The 16,427-nt window shown below is 43.5% G+C and overlaps 1 protein-coding gene across 3 annotated transcripts in view; it reads right to left on the bottom strand.

The window, feature by feature from the left end:
• Window positions 1–16,427, bottom strand: part of cep104 (centrosomal protein 104) — a 49,168-nt gene that overhangs the window by 17,357 nt on the left and 15,384 nt on the right. For all 3 annotated transcript variants that reach the window (XM_084068249.1, XM_084068251.1, XM_084068250.1), the window contains 7 exons: window positions 15,642–15,797; window positions 14,378–14,623; window positions 12,715–12,921; window positions 11,775–11,942; window positions 10,310–10,483; window positions 5,342–5,518; window positions 301–504 (listed from right to left, as the gene is read on the bottom strand). In XM_084068249.1, the coding sequence (XP_083924375.1) occupies window positions 301–504; window positions 5,342–5,518; window positions 10,310–10,483; window positions 11,775–11,942; window positions 12,715–12,921; window positions 14,378–14,623; window positions 15,642–15,797 (1,332 nt within the window). The remainder of the gene's footprint in view (window positions 1–300; window positions 505–5,341; window positions 5,519–10,309; window positions 10,484–11,774; window positions 11,943–12,714; window positions 12,922–14,377; window positions 14,624–15,641; window positions 15,798–16,427) is intronic.

Below are 16,427 nucleotides of genomic sequence, written 5' to 3'. Positions count from 1 at the left end.
CAAGCTAACTAGCACATAATTGATGTGGTTAACTTTCATTCATGTTCTAGACGGCTGGCCCCTTTGGGGGCCAGACGTTTCAGTCTGGGGCATTTCCCATGTAAGAGCCAACTTCACAAAGGCTTCGCATTCAATACTTACGTTTTTTGTTTTACTATTGTTCTTACCTTCTGCGTGTTGTCACTTACCAAGTTGAGAGAGAAATATTACAAACACCCCTGTGTCAAGGCAATTAATATAATAATAAAACATAAATAACAATAACAATTTCTTAATAGATAATACAACTCCACTTCTTGCCTGGGTCTCAACTGGTTTTCCATCAATCCTGGCAAAGCCATCAAAAATGTTTTTGTAGAGGATGTTCCTCCGTGTGGCTGCATCATTTGGTGGGAGGTAGCGGAGGACTGCACTTTTGTGCTGCTGATACATGGCTAAGATGATGCGCACGGCAAGCTCTCTCACCTCAGATGATGCGCTGTGCTCCAGCGCCCCTGTACAGAACTGACACCAGGACACAGAACAGAGTTAGCATCACCATTGATAGTCAAAATTTAAAAATATTATTGGTGCCAGAATTAGGGTGGGGTGGACATATTGTATTCACAGAAGGATTAAACATACTGTAGTGTGTATAGACATAGGCAAAAGCCTTTAAATGAAAAAAATAAAGTACCGTCATTAAATTACCATTACAAAGTGCATTTAAAAAGTAAAACAAGTGGCCTTTAGCCTAAGGATGGTGCTGAAGGAAAGTCCACGAGGTCACCAAAATCAGTAAGCCCATTTGCCATCTTTGCCCACCTGTCCATCAGATTATGAGATATTTTTATGCAAAATTGGCATATTGGCCAGTGGTTGCTGCTATTGGAAAGGAATGGGATCACTCAAATTACTAAGGTTCCTCCTCAGGGGAGCATGGATGTTCTCATCAAGTTTCAATACGTTAGATTTTGAGATATATTGTGTGCAAGATGACATTTTGGCGTGTGGGGTCTCCAAAATCAGTAGGGTCCATCCTTCTGGGAACAAATTCCATGGCAATCCAGCCAGTCGCCTTCAAGACATCTTGTTTGGGAGTAAAAAGCATTGGACGGTCTGACCAATTAACTGACCACCCAATGGCGTAAAAAGTTTGAATGAATGTTTCAATCTGAGGCATTTCCCATTTAAGAGCCAACTTGACAATGGCTCCGCATTCAATATGTATTTCTTTGTTAATAATTGTTCTTACCTTAATTCTATGTATTGTTGCTTGCTATGTTGAGAGAGAAATATTACACTATTCAGAATGACCCTGTGTTATACTGTGCATCTGCTAAATAAAACACTTCACTGACCTTGACCCTTTGGCTAAATGGCACCCACAAAGTGGTTATAAAAACTGGTACTTGATGATACCTCAGTATCATCATCATTACAATCATTATAGCTCCTGAACTTTTTTCCGCCACAGATGAGAAAGTCCCTGTGAGAGCCATGCATACTGTGAAGGGAGACTATTACCTAACGTATTGTCTAGGGAGAAAGTAATGACAACAATGGAGAGTATTAACGTCCTGTGTACGCTGCTCACAAAGGCCACCCATCTCTCGCTTCATGGGCTGAAGGAGAGGCCGCCATTATTCTCCGTTGTCTCTCCGAGTCCTGGCCGCTCCTCATTTTAATTACAAGAAATTCAATCACCTCTTCCACCTCCTGGCAAATCACCCAGGTAACAGAGGAGGGTAGGGGAAAAATGTCCAAACCGAAGCTAGGCTAACATCAGCGATGAATGAAGAGAAGGTGAAAACAGACACCAGCGTTTTTTTTTGTTTGTTTTTTTCTTTCTTTTTTTTAAAGATACTAGGCCTAAATGACCTATGACCAGTGTTTTACGTTTACAAAGCCCGGCCTGTAATTTGCTTAGTTGCGTGCACCTTTAAGACTCTTTGTTGTGGTACCATGTAATCCTGTTGTTAACGTCCCACTTTACACAGTAAAATCCTCTGTGTTAATTCAACTCTGCGAGTGTACAAAGGCAAACAAATGGACCCATGAGGATCCATTTGGTTCCATTTGCACACTCTCTGAAGTAAAGTTAAGTGATATTTTTTTGTTAAAATTAGTGTTTAATAGTTTAATAGATTACTTTATTGTTAATTTATCAATTTAGTTGTAATGTTTATGTGTTGGATTGGTGTAATTGAGTTTTTACAGGTATACATTTCATTTGTATTGGTTTTGACTATCAATCAATGTGATTCTTTTGTGCCTATACCTGTGCTTTTTCTCCTGTAAAATGTCTCCCGTCTCTCCAGCTCTTTAGTAAACCAAATACATGTTCAGGTTGGGATACCAATTTCATCCAATCAGGAGAGAGAACTCATACAGGATACAGGATATTTAAAGTGAAATTTGAAGTGATGAAACAGCAACATTTTTGAGGGGTTCGCTCTCCTGATTTGATCAAATTGGTATCCTGACCTGAAAATGTATTTTCTGTTTACTAAATAGCTGGAAAAACAAGCAACACCCCGGATACAGACTGTTTGAGATTACGTGGCAAGCGCTTGAGAGCCATAAACAAGAGGCAAAAAAAGGAAAAAAACTAAAACAAGGCAAAGAAACGAAAAAACTGAATAAAACATGAAGTAGGTTGGCACTAGGAACTGTAGTCACTCCTGTATAATTTTCCCAAAATTGCACAATGTATATAAAGTCGGCACACGTGGCCATGCCTTACCTTTGCACATTTTCTTTAAACACGGTCATATGTTATGTTGATGTCACTACTGCTGCTATAGTATAAAATACAGGATATTGCTATTGCTGCTATAGTAGTATATACAGCAAGATATCTTGTACATAATTACCGTATACTGATATTACTACTGCTGCTATAGTATAAAATACAAGGTAACTGTTACTATTGCTGCTATAGTATATTCAAGGTTTCTGCACGTAATATGGTTATGGCTTATTTTGCAAATGTATACTTTTTTTCTTTCTCTCCCTTTATTGTGTTACGCTGCTGATGTTGCTACTGTTGGTTCTTGAGAACCTGTTACTGAACAAAGATTCTATACTAGCAATGATTACTATCGGAACATAGAGCTTTTCTTTTTGTTTTGTTTTTTTAGTTATATCTGAGTTTGCATAATTATGGAGCCTGGAGTTCAGTGGCAATATTAAACCCTTTGAGCTGGTAGACAAACTAGGGCTTGACAATTCCCTCTCCCTGGATATGGTCTTTGTCGCTTTGTGACCATAAAACCATCAGGTTTAGCTTGATTTACTCAAAAAGACTATTCAACTATCCAATGTGTGCAATACAATGATAAAAGAGACTTTTCTGAAAGCCAATGTTTTGAGGATTTTAGGTTAAAAGTAGGGTTAAACTCTACTTTAAAAAAAGTCATATGAAATCTCCCATAGTGCTACTGTAGCATGTGCTACGATGACACATTGCATCTAGGTGACGTCTCAGTCACAGAGGTTTCTAATTAAGCTGTTTAACCAAAGTAATTTGACTGCTAGGAGAGGAGGCACCGGCATGGAAGACAGCATCATTGACCTTCTGTCACATCTCAACGCAGACAGGAAACGCTTTCCCTGCAAACACGACAGGCAACCGGCACAAAGGGGCCGGGGCGCCAAGTACTCGCAAACATGCACAAACATGCAAACACAGGCCACCAAATACCATCTGTGTGTGGCTTCTCTTCTCCTCGGAGCGAGGGGGAACTCGGAGGCACCTAACAATTTGCCCTCACCAATAAAGGCCACAGAGGGCTGAATAGAGGGGCTGGGTGGAGGGCCGGTCGTAAACCGTAGAGAGAGGGGACAAGACAGCACACTGGCCTGCCCCGCCCTGTCAACAGTATGGAGAGTTTGCACTTAGATACTAGGTCACTGCTGGAAACGGTAGTGTGAGTGAGGGAGGGAAGGAGACTGGAAGAAGGCAGAGGACATGCCAAGAGTGACCAAATTCCCTCAGCTGACTGGCGGCTCTTAACAACCTGTTTGGGTGAAATGGCTGGTTGCAGGCGGGTAGCCAGGGAACCTCAATGGCCCCTCTGCATTTACACCTCAGCCAGGTTGAGCTCACTCAAACTGAAATGATGAACTGCTTGGTAGGTGCCTGTCATTCAAATGGAATAACAAACCTGGCGATGTATTTATTGCTATGTGCTAGCAAGCGGTCACAGGACCAATGGAAAATAAGGCCAGTATCCACCAGTTTGTGCGTTCCAGAATGTGAGCAACATGATGGAAGATTGGGAGTAGACCCTTTGCTGAATGATAAGGGTGGTTGTCACTAGATGTACAGTTGAGACTAGAAAGAGATCTGTTAAATTCCAGTGAATTGAGGTCATTCAGACAGACAGACAGACAGACAGACAGACAGACAGACAGACAGACAGACAGACAGACAGACAGACAGACAGACAGACAGACAGACAGACAGACAGACAGACAGGCAGCCAGGCAGTCATTTATCAGATGAATCTTTGATAGCAATTGTAAATGTGTGATTGTGGAAAGGTATTGCAACAGAGAGTCTGCCTGCTGCTACCATTCATTGCGCTGCTGCTCGTATAAACATTCATGTATTTGGTGCTGTGCAAACGAAAGGTAGGTAATATTGTAAGCATTAGGCTTGATTTAGGACGAGGTCTATGTTACTGAAAAGTTCAGTAATAGTACTATTATATTCCTTCTAAATGTTACATCATTCATGTAGCCTAAGATATGTTGTTGTTGTTTCTGCACTGTAATTTTACTCGTGCTATACAAAGAAACTTGCCTTGCCTAATAGGCTAGGCAACTGCCTAACAACTTAGCTTGTTGAGCAAAAATAGACAATACTATGCTATGGAGCTACTGCAACCTGTGGATTCAATAAGTTAATAATTCCAGTGTAACACACGTCAATGGCCTGTAGAGATTCTGCTCTCATTCTCCCTAATTATCTCACCAAACAGCATGCAGGGTTGAAGTTTGAAGTCGTACGTCACGCCTGAGCAACGCTATGGCAACTAGGCCAACTGGCAGGCCGATTCTCACGGTCGAATCAAAGTGGTGAAGTCAGCAGGGGTAATGGCACTTCACTTTTAGCCAAATACCATTTCACACAGAGCTTTGGATTTTTTACTTCACACTGAGAAAGCATTCATTTGTCAAAAAAAATTTAACAGTGCCTCTGGCATCATCATATAGCATTTTTCCTGTGTTTCATGTTTTCCTGTAGGTGGCACAGGAAAACATCTGAAAAATGCTAAACATACAGGAGTTTGGGAATTTAAAGACTGTCTTCCTCAACAGTATAACTGACTGTGATTCTTTTTTAGCTCCTTACCTTCATAATGTTGTCCAGGGTGAAGGCAGAGTTGTCTGTGCCCACCTCAGCCAGCAACTTCTCAAGCAGCTCGGTGCGGCTCAGGGCCAGGCGTGTGGGGAAGTTGGACTTGAATGGCTTGACGAGTTCGCCAGGGATTAACTGCAATGCCCGCACCTCTTTCAGAAGAGCAATTTCCTGTGTCAGGAACAGTCGGGATACATACACCATTAAAATCATTACTTTATTGTGACAAGGAACCAAATGTCAAATTACAAACACTGCTGCATTTTTATTTGTCATCAAGCTAGACCATATTGACTATGTACCCAAACACCATACCTATTGTCAGACATTTTAAATGACAAGTCAATCAAGTGTGATGCTATGATTTGTCATTCAACACCAGCCTTTGGCCCAGACACAAATCCTGACAGAGTGTTGTAAGTAGGAACAATTCAAGTGTGACAAAGACGCTTCGTGGAAATTCCTCCTTTTGCCATTTTGGTGTCATCATATGAGTGATGGAAAGTGATGGAATGTGTGTGTGTGTGTGTGTGTGTGTGTGTGTGTGTGTGTGTGTGTGTGTGTGTGTGTGTGTGTGTGTGTGTGTGTGTGTGTGTGTGTGTGTGTGTGTGTGTGTGTGTGTGTGTGTGTGTGTGTGTAGGGGGGGGCATACACACTTCAGTCCAATCCGGGGTATTTCTTTTTTATGAAGTCCTTGAATTGTCAGGAAAGAGGGATGTTTGCGTGTGCAATAATCAAACACAACTTTGCCTCGTCTAACAAAGGGCCATTCATTGCTCTGGACGTTCCATCACAGCTAGCTCTTAATGGCTCCAGAGGGGACGGGCAGTGACTTAACAAGGTTGAGTCACATGGCACGGCCCTGAGATAGCTCTGGTCCAACTGTCATTGAATCAGCGGCTAACAGAGACAGACGCCCTCCATTTCCCACTATACTCACCTAAACACACACACACAAATAGCAACGGGCAAAGCATTACAGCTGTTCATCTGTTCATCTCTCACATATTCACGCAGAATAGTCATATCATGCCGTAGTTAGCCGATCTACAGGCTCATGTAGATCGACACTTTTCGGTGCATGACAGTTGTATAACTATCGCATATCAAGTATGCATGGTGGCTAAATAACGTTATGCAAACTTCCCACACCTTTTCGTGCTGAAGGTCACACACACACACACACACACACACACACACACACACACACACACACACACACACACACACACACACACACACACACACACACACACACACACACACACACACACACACACACACACACACACACACACACACACACACACACACAGCCTTTCGCAGGCTCAGAGGAGGTAGTCTAAACAGCCCCAGGCTGACTACAACCCAGGGCTTGTTGGAGAGTGGTGGTAGGACATGACAACACTTCAGACATCTCCTAACTCTGCTCCCTGTGTACCTACTAGCTACAGTACAAGTCACTCGACCTACAGCAGCTTAAGTAGGACACATGATGATGCGGTCAATGAGTCCTGAGAAATGGATCATCCTACTGGCTGTTTCACTTTGGGTGCATTCGGAAATACACTCTGAGCACATTACTAATCAGAACATTATAAATCAGTGCTGCGGTCTGGGAGCACTCAGAGCGCACACTGACCACTCCAAGAAAATAGAGAGGTGAAGCAGGGATACAGCTAGATGTCATCGTGCATTGTGTATGTGTATTGTGGTCTTGCACAGAACTGTTAAGTCTGTTCAGTTCAAGTGCAAGTTTAATGACCCAGACATCATCACTGAAATTTTAAGCCATCAGACCACAGGATGGTGTGCTTTTCTCCCCCAGCTGCACAGAGGGCAGTGAAGAGACTGTTTGCAAAGGACTCTTCTCGATCTTCTCTTTCATGACGATCCATAACATCTGACGATACATTGCTCCTTTCTTTGGCAATGAGTACTGCCCGTACAGCATGCAGTGCGTCTATCACTAGCCAGGCATGTACAGGTATGTGCACAAATAGGAGCCAACCAGTGCACGTGCACCTACCCAATTCCCTTCATAGGAGACCTTGGCCATTCTGGGAACGAGAAGGTACAATGTCAAGATAGTATAAGTATCATGTTAAGATAGTAGGTCTGCTCCGGTCTGAGAGTGGGCCTTATTCAATGGCCACTTGATACCTCCAGTGACATGTAGTACTTGCTCTGAAATGTCCACAATCCAAGCCACATTTATACAGAAGCATCTAAATGGGTTCAATAAGAGCCTGTTGATTGGCAAATCATAGGAATTTACAGTGCTGAATGTGTCAAGATGCAACATTTCATTAACAACCTGCCTATTTTGGGCATCTCATTATTTATATAGGCACACATTTTCGAAAGATTCTCAAAAATGAAAACCATGTCACAGTGCTTGTACTGTATATTTGTTATATCAGCTATCTGTTGTACGATTAAGTACATAGAGCTTAAGTGGTTAATGTGTGTTGCACTGCCGGGCACTGATGGTGCAAGAGCCATAACCTGTTAAAAAGCCTGTCAATGGAACCTAGCAAGTTTGCAATTTTGGGCGGGTCATGCATGATGTACTAAATTCTAAACCAGACTTCACACCCACATATTTCTCAGAAATGTGTCATTTTTCATTGAAGGAGGCATGAGCTTCAGCTTGGGCTCTCCCTAGGCTGGCAGAGGGAGAGTAGCGCGTAAAAAAAAAAAATAAAGTGTAATTTTCCTTCTGTTACTGTGTGTTATTCAAAGTGTTATATCCCGGGAGCAGTATGGGTTAGCGCCCCAGGCTGTGTCTTCCGTGAGGAATAAGCCCAACAAACCCACGGTGAGGGCTTTAGGAGGGCCATTCAAGCAATCCGCAAGTGGAGCCTGCAGTACCACCACGGCCCAAGGAACCATCACGCCAGAAGGAAATGTTTGGATCGGGGCGGTGCACCGGATCTGGCGCAGCGCTCAGGTCCTGGACCTGGTGAGACGAAGGAGGAGCCCGGCCAGGAGACAACCCACAGAGCCTAGTCCCTCCACGTGCCAGAGCCTTCCCGAGTCCCGGCAGAGTACTTCCGGAGAAGCGGACTGAGTGGCCCTGTCTTTCCCTATAGGACTGACCGTGGGTAGCTACTGGGACGTAAGTCGGGGCTTGATCAACCCTGGCTGGGTCACCTGGGTGAGGGTGTATGTTGTATGTTGCGAGACCCGAAACACCCCCGATGACCCCAGGCTACAACACTGATGATACGTCCCAGTTGCATCCATGTGATGTTTTTCTTTATAAGGCATAATTTTGGGCATCTCATTATTTATATAGGCACACATTTTCGAAAGATTCTCAAAAATGAAAACCATGTCACAGTGCTTGTACTGTATATTTGTTATATCAGCTATCTGTTGTACGATTAAGTACATAGAGCTTAAGTGGTTAATGTGTGTTGCACTGCCGGGCACTGATGGTGCAAGAGCCATAACCTGTTAAAAAGCCTGTCAATGGCTGTCACTTGACCTGCCCAAAATTGCAAACTTGCTAGGTTCCATTGACAGGCTTTTTAACAGGTTATGGCTCTTGCACCATCAGTGCCCGGCAGTGCAACACACATTAACCACTTAAGCTCTATGTACTTAATCGTACAACAGATAGCTGATATAACAAATATACAGTACAAGCACTGTGACATGGTTTTCATTTTTGAGAATCTTTCGAAAATGTGTGCCTATATAAATAATGAGATGCCCAAAATAGGCAGGTTGTTAATGAAATGTTGCATCTTGACACATTCAGCACTCTAAATTCCTATGATTTGCCAATAAACAGGCTCTTATTGAACCCATTTAGATGCTTCTGTATAAATGTGGCTTGGATTGTGGACATTTCAGAGCAAGTACAACATGTCACTGGAGGTATCAAGTGGCCATTGAATAAGGCCCACTCTCAGACCGGAGCAGACCTACTATCTTACATGATACTTATACTATCTTGACATTGTACCTTCTCGTTCCCCAAGATTGTAAGATACACATAACTTCCACCTATTAGTCATTAGACATAGTATTTGATACTTGTACTTGATTAGGCAAATAATGGGTTGTTCGGTGTCACCAAAAGGTGCTTGGTTTCTCACCAACCTTAATGCAACAGGCCGTTTGAGGGTCATTTTAGCATTATTCATGTGCCTCTACTCCGATTGGCTGGCAGTATTCCCGGTCACACCCCCTCTCTAGTTTCTCTCAAGGGAGTTTCTGGCAACAATAGCTGCTTTTTTAGTCAGTCTGACAGCCAACAACAGTGCACACTTCCAATGACCAGGTTTAATTGTCATTTTGCTTCACTCAAGTCACAACCCAAATTGTAGCTGTAGCTAGCTAAACAATGCAGTCTACAGTGCAGTCGGCATGGGCGGGCTTATCCCCTCCATGTGAGGTGAAATTTGTGCTATTTCACGACATTAAAAAGCTGGTGGAAATGGAGAGGAGTACCAGGAGTACCAGTTTCATACAGCAAAAATTAAATCAAATTACATTAGAAGTAAAATGCAACCCAAGTCCAGACAAATCTTGTTTACCCAACACCTCCCCTTTAAGGCTCCAACTGGTTTCCTCTCTTCACAGCCAGTGCCCGCTCTTTTCGGCTTCTTCTGAAGTTACCTGTGTGGCCTGCCCAAAGCCCTGACCACAAATCCCTAATGCCCTGAGTCAAACTGGTAGTTGATGTGGCGACAAATTCAAATCACCCAACTACCACAAGACACGCCCTGGATTTACAGCCTTGCTGTTCATCCTGGCCTGCTAATTTAGTGTGCAGTATGTAAGCTTCTTCCTTTGATATATTGCACCTCATGTGGCTCTGCAAAATGCAGAGTGTGAATGACAATACTTGGGTGTTAAAGCATAGCAGCGAACAATATCATTTTGTGTCTTTAAATTACGGGTTACATGGACATGTGAAAATCCTGCCGGAGCTATGCGGTACGGTACCAGAATGAAGGCGATGGCTGTGGCCCTGAGGCGGTTGGCTTTGTCTCCACTCCTGGCCAGTAGGTTGGGCCACGTCTGCTCCAGACAGTGGCTCACTTCGGCCCGGCCGAGCCCCAGACCTGGGATCAGCTGGCTCAGCAGCAAGCGCAGCAGCTTCAGAGAGGCTTGGAAAACCTGAGGGGGAAGAGCACCCAGAGGCTCATTGGAATGCTCAGTTGACTTTCCAAGAAAAATCTAGCATGAGGGTGAAGTCAATTAGCGGGGAGGTTAGAGTTGGAGACGTGTGGTCTGAACTCTACACAGCTGGCCAATGAGTCTAGATGGAGGATGGACACCTGCAGTCAAGTATTGAAGCTTTGTAACAAAACACAATTGCTACAGAAACAACTTTCTCACTTACCCAGAATATGAGGTGCTGGAAAAGTTGCCAACTGATCACAACTGACAACCTTTTTTAATACGTATTTAATTTGACACAGACAAAGATTCTACTTTTGAATATTAGTCAATTAGGAGGACACCTTTATTAACATGAACCAGATTTAGTGCAGTTTCTGTAACAGCTAGTTAATTCAGCAATTTATTGGTATGGCCAGGAAAATAAATCACACAGATTATTGCGGGACTTTTTTCATTAGCATACAAGCTGTACAAGGCTTGTAGCAAAGGGTTATAAGGGCATCCTTGTCACATAATGTTTGTTTAAGGAAGCTAACGCTAGGAGAGGGAGTGGGGCTTACATATGGGACAGGGGAAACATTGTAAAGGGCGTGTGTGTGTTTGGGGGGGGGGGGGGGGGTGTTACCAGTATAACCTCTAGGTTCTGCTTGTAACAGGAATCCAGGGAACATTATTAATCAAAGACTCCGACACTAACATAGGTTAAAATATCTGACAGGCTTCCTCTGGAGAGTATTACTAACAATCACCTCATTTCAATTAAGAAAGGCCTTACAACATTGATAGCCTCATATCCCCTAGCAGACAGTCATGAATCCACTTCTTTCAAGAAAATAAAATCTCGATTAGAGATTAAAACGACCACCTGCGCACCTCAAATCAACATTGAACATAGGCGTGAGAGGACCAAAAGAAATGGCATAGTTTGACAGTTTATTTCCCTCACCAACGGTTATTTTGCGAAATGGATACCAATTAAATGCAGGTAGCTATTAAGGTGGTTTAAGTTTGTATTTTTTCCCCTGCAATATGAACAAAACACTCTATTTAGGATCACTCTATGATTCACGCAGAAGCGGATGTGAAAAATGGCTGGCTCTCATCTGTGTGGTCCAAGCAGGTTTGGCTCAGTTCTGCAGACAGTGGAGCACCAGGCGTTGTGCCAAACAGGCCCTGGCTCAGCTCCGCCGTGTGCAGTTGCATATGAACACAGGCCTTAAGCTACAGTATGAAATAGTACACTATGGCTAATTCACTCATTAAAGAGGACCATGCTTTGACTCACGGATGGCACTTGATCAGGGAGGGCCTTCTTCACCAGGAAGACAGCAGCTCTTATCATATTTCTCAGCTCTTCCTTCGAGGTGCTGGCTGGTAGTTCCGACAGCCTCTTGTAAACAGCCAGCAGGGCGTCCTCTCTGTAGGACCAGGTTTTGGAATACGCCCCCGCCACCTGGAGTGTGACAGTGTGCAACAGGAGTTAGCCGGGGGGATAAAAAAAACAGCTCAGTGGCAGGATTGCAAAGAAGTCGATCTCACTAGCTGTGCAATCCATCTCATTACTTATTGTTTAAACATAGCCTGCAACAACTTAATAAGCGTGTCATCATGAGTCATGACTAAGATGAACACCAAAGGATCAGATTATACCAAGATGACAACCACATTTAAACATTAGGGTACACGCAGCCGAAAAAGCCCTATCATGTCATCACAAAACAAACTATGTATATATAACCTAAACAAAATGGTAGAAGGATTAGTGTCTTGCTCAAGGGCAAAAAAAGGCCACTTCAACTAAATAAAAGGCTGTTGTGGCTCATTTTGGATACCTGAGGCTCATGCCGTTTGGCTCTGTACCAGACAAGGAAATGTGCACAAGTATTACCACAAACGTTTATGGGGAACAAACTGAAAAATTATCGCTCTTTTTTTCACATCTTAAAGGACTAGTTCAACCAAAAAAAACGTATTTTCTATCAATTACACACCCCATGAAGCATTGAATTCATGGAGATTTTTTTGTTTTTGTTGCATTCCTAAGGAGTAAGCCAATAATTGAATAACCGGGTGAACTATTCCTTTAAGCCTGAGTTGCTCACCAGTATAATCCACTGAAAATAGCAGACCTACAAGCTCATAATGCGTAGCAGCGCATTGTGAGCTTGTAGATCTATTTTTGGTGTGCAACACCCGCGTGCAACTAGGTAGACATCAGGCTTTACCAGGACATCCCCGTAGACCTCAATGGGGAGGCTGGCCTCTCTCTCTGCCTTCTCCGTCAGGGGCTCTGGCTCCCAAGTCCTCCTAGGGCTGGGAGGAGTTCCCTGGGGTTCAGAGGGAAGGGCGAGGTCCTCAGCTGAGCTTTGAGCAGCCTCTCCCAGCCTGTCTTTCCTGTGGAGGGCTGGCAGCGGCCTCTCGTCACTGGTCACCTGAAAGCACAGAGAATGAATTGTATTATATTATAAATGATAGCACTTAAACAGTAAATGATTGATAAATAGGTATTATTAGATATTATACTTAAATGTGCTGTAAGATATATATATAGTTATTTGCCCCCCCCCCCCCCCCCCTTTCCAATAACAGGGGTGTCCCCGTCTCAGCAGCTCTTTAGTAAACAGTTTGTGTAAACCAATTCTAATTTTGTCAGCTCATTTGTTTGTTTCATCACTTCCAATTTCACTTGTTTAACCTGTATCCTGTATGAGTTCTCTCTCCTGATTGGGTCTAAAGTGTTGGAAAGATTGTTATTGAAAAAAAAAAACTCTATAGCAATGCTATTGGAATATAGAGCTATTTAACACTTATTTTAACAAACAAACAAAAAAAACACTTAAAAATATATATTTTGGGATATTTTCAAGCCTTTATTTGATAGCAAAAGTGGAGAGACAAGAAATGGCCGGTGAGAGAGATGGGGATTGACATGCAGCAAGGGCCTCAGCTCTGATCCGAACCCAGGTCAGCTCCACAAGGACTGTGCCTTAATGGTCTGCGCTCTACCAGATGAGCCACCTGAGGCACCCAAGCACCTTCATTTTAAGTGTAGATGATTACTACTCTAGATGCACAGTACGATTCTTAGGGTTAATTTAACTCAGACAGTGTGCGAATGGAACCAAATGGACCCGTGGTAACATTTGCACACTCTCTGGGTTAAATGGTGTGTCCATGTCCATCCCAGTGACACATGTGTGAATTTGACCTCACTGCTGTAACTCTCACTCGTATTTTATTTATTTTTGTCTCCATTGAATGGGTCTACCATTCAACATCATGACGACTGTGAACATTACACCATCTATATAAAACAAAAAAAAACCTGACCTGCAGCCACCCAGCTCTAAGCTCTCGTGTCCCCGAGCCAACTGGCATCCCGCTGTCTTGTACGAGGCTCAAAGACTTGCCTTCAGGCCAGCTTGGCAGCCGCTGGACGCAACCAACTGTTGCACACTTTTAATTAAATAGTGAAACCCTAACCTGTGGAAGAGCCGGTCCCACTGGCGGTGAGTGAAGAGCATAACCCCCCCCCCCGGCTCATAATCCCCCTCCCACACACAAGCTATTCCATGTTCCACACAACATTGACGCTTACGGCAAAAGGACGCATTCCTGACCTGCAACAGCGAAAGGGACGTATTATTCTAAGAATAACAACGTTTATGCTAGCGCTGAATGTTACAGTGAGATAATTTTGTTTTTAGAACGTTGTGAATGAAGATAGATCATTTGTTGGGGTTTTCAGCAGTGACTTTGTAATGTTATATTTAATCCCCTGTGTATAAGGGCACATAAAGACAACACCTTCCTAGTAAGTCATACTGGCGTCTGCATATGTGTGCTCTCAGTGCAGCGTTCACGTTCGACAAGGCAGTAGGTACTCACATCTATCCTGGGTACGGCCGGGTGGTCACGGGGCGTGGTGGACTGGCTTGGCAGAGGGCTGGCAGGTGCCTGGGAAGAAGCAGTGGCTGGGTTCAACTCATGGACTTGGGGAGGCTCGGATTTCATGTCTGTCCTTAAGGTCTCTGTGGAAACCCGGGGTTTGGGGGCAGCTGGCGGGCGATCGGGAGAAGGCAGGGCAGAGGGCGGTTGCTCCTGGGCTGGGGATGGCTCAGACGGTCTGGTGATCTATTGATGAGGGTGGAGGGAAGGAAAACTGGCTTACTGATGGCAGATTTATAGCAGTGTAAATCTCACCAATTTATGAATTGGAAGCACATTGGTCATAGTGAGTTAATGCCTGGGAGCTGCAAGTAATTGTCCCCGCCAGGCCACAGGGGTAATATTTTCTCACAACCCATAACTTCCCACCTCCCATCTTTCTGCCCTCTCACATTCTCAGTTGCTCAGATACTGCAAAGCACAATCCTCAGTGTTTATTTGACTCAGAGTGTACAAATGTGGCCAAATTGACCCTTATGGGCTCATTGATTACATTTGCACACTCTCAGAGTTACAAATTGATAAAATAACACATTTTGTGTAGTAAACAGCAACATGAGTCAGGGAAGAATATCTATTTTGTCTGCAACTGGAACCTTTAAATCTTTCCTTTGCAAGTTTAAAAGAAAAGTTTGAAAGAACCGTTTCTAAGTTGAAGTTCAGATATATTATAAAAGGGCAGAATTACCGCAAATATTTTGTGCTGAAATCGTCTCTGTGCATAACTGTAGTCCCCTGTTCAGATCGGCTGCAGAGCTAATCAATTGAAGCTATGGTAAAGTGAACTGGAACAGGAACAACAGTTATGCACAGAGCCCATTATCTTGCACCTGTTCAGGTTAACATCTTGTATTTTAATTGCACTACTAGGTGCAACTCTTATTTCAAATCTCAATTTAGACCTGAGGCCGATTCTAAAAACGCCAAAATCCTGACCTAAGTTTTCTGAAGAAAATATATGTTTCTATATACTGTATAGCAACAATTACACACAGAGGTGTTCCTGGCTTCCTGGCAGGTATAACAACATACAGGTGTTCCAGGTCTAAATGGGTTAATAATAAATAATGAAGTCTGTACGCTATTATCACATCAGTGCCCATCTTGATGTAATCAAATGGCCATGCAGTGGTTCCAACAGTAGATAATGTATATTGACTGAACACTGCAGTGGTTCCAACAGTATATAACGTATAGTCTGAACCATGCTCATATCCAGCAGGTTGTGGAGCTCTAGCTGCTGGTAAACAGTTGTCCTGTAGGCTTCCATCTGCTCCTTCTTCTTCTTGGCCAGGTCAAAGTCCTCCTTCTCAATGGCACAATGCTTCTCAACATCATAACGTCCAAGACGCTCCCCCACCTGAAACATTGGACAGGGACAACCGGAGATAACTAAAATGAAAATGAAAACATTGAAAATCATCCTGTGCTGGTAGCTCTGTTCTGGTAACAGATGTACTACTGTACATACATATATGCACAGGCCGGGTTAGGACATGTGGTCATAGAAGGCCGACCTGTTGAAGCCTCCACATGGTCTACATCACACCGCAAAACAAATTAGTAACGTTGGCTAACTGCTGCCTGGGAAACCTAACATTGGCTAGCTGCTGCCTGGCAATAACATGGTAAACGTAATGTTGGCTAGCTAGCTGCCTGGCAATAACATGGTGAACACTTATAAGGATGAGATGATTACATACACAAGGCAGCTGTATCAAAGTCTGCTGTCCTCTTGTACCAGTGGTTGTCAGTTTTTGCACCCTAGCCACCTGACCATACACTTTGAAGGTAGGCTGAATTGATACTGTGAGATATGCATGTTCTGAGATTATCAAAGCACGCAGCCCCATTGTCATCAATAAAACTCCCTTTATAGCTATGCCCTTGACAAATTAAGTGTTCCTGATTCTGAGGGCAGCAGCAGTAAAAAAGCTTCTGTTACAGGACATTGTCCATATGGACATTGGCCAGAGTGCACAATGAACAT

Source organism: Gymnoscopelus microlampas (genome assembly GCF_963454915.1).
Source record: "Gymnoscopelus microlampas genome assembly, chromosome: 10".
Taxonomy (NCBI): domain Eukaryota; kingdom Metazoa; phylum Chordata; class Actinopteri; order Myctophiformes; family Myctophidae; genus Gymnoscopelus; species Gymnoscopelus microlampas.
Note: the sequence above shows the minus strand (reverse complement) of the source record. Positions and strands in the feature narration are given on the sequence as shown.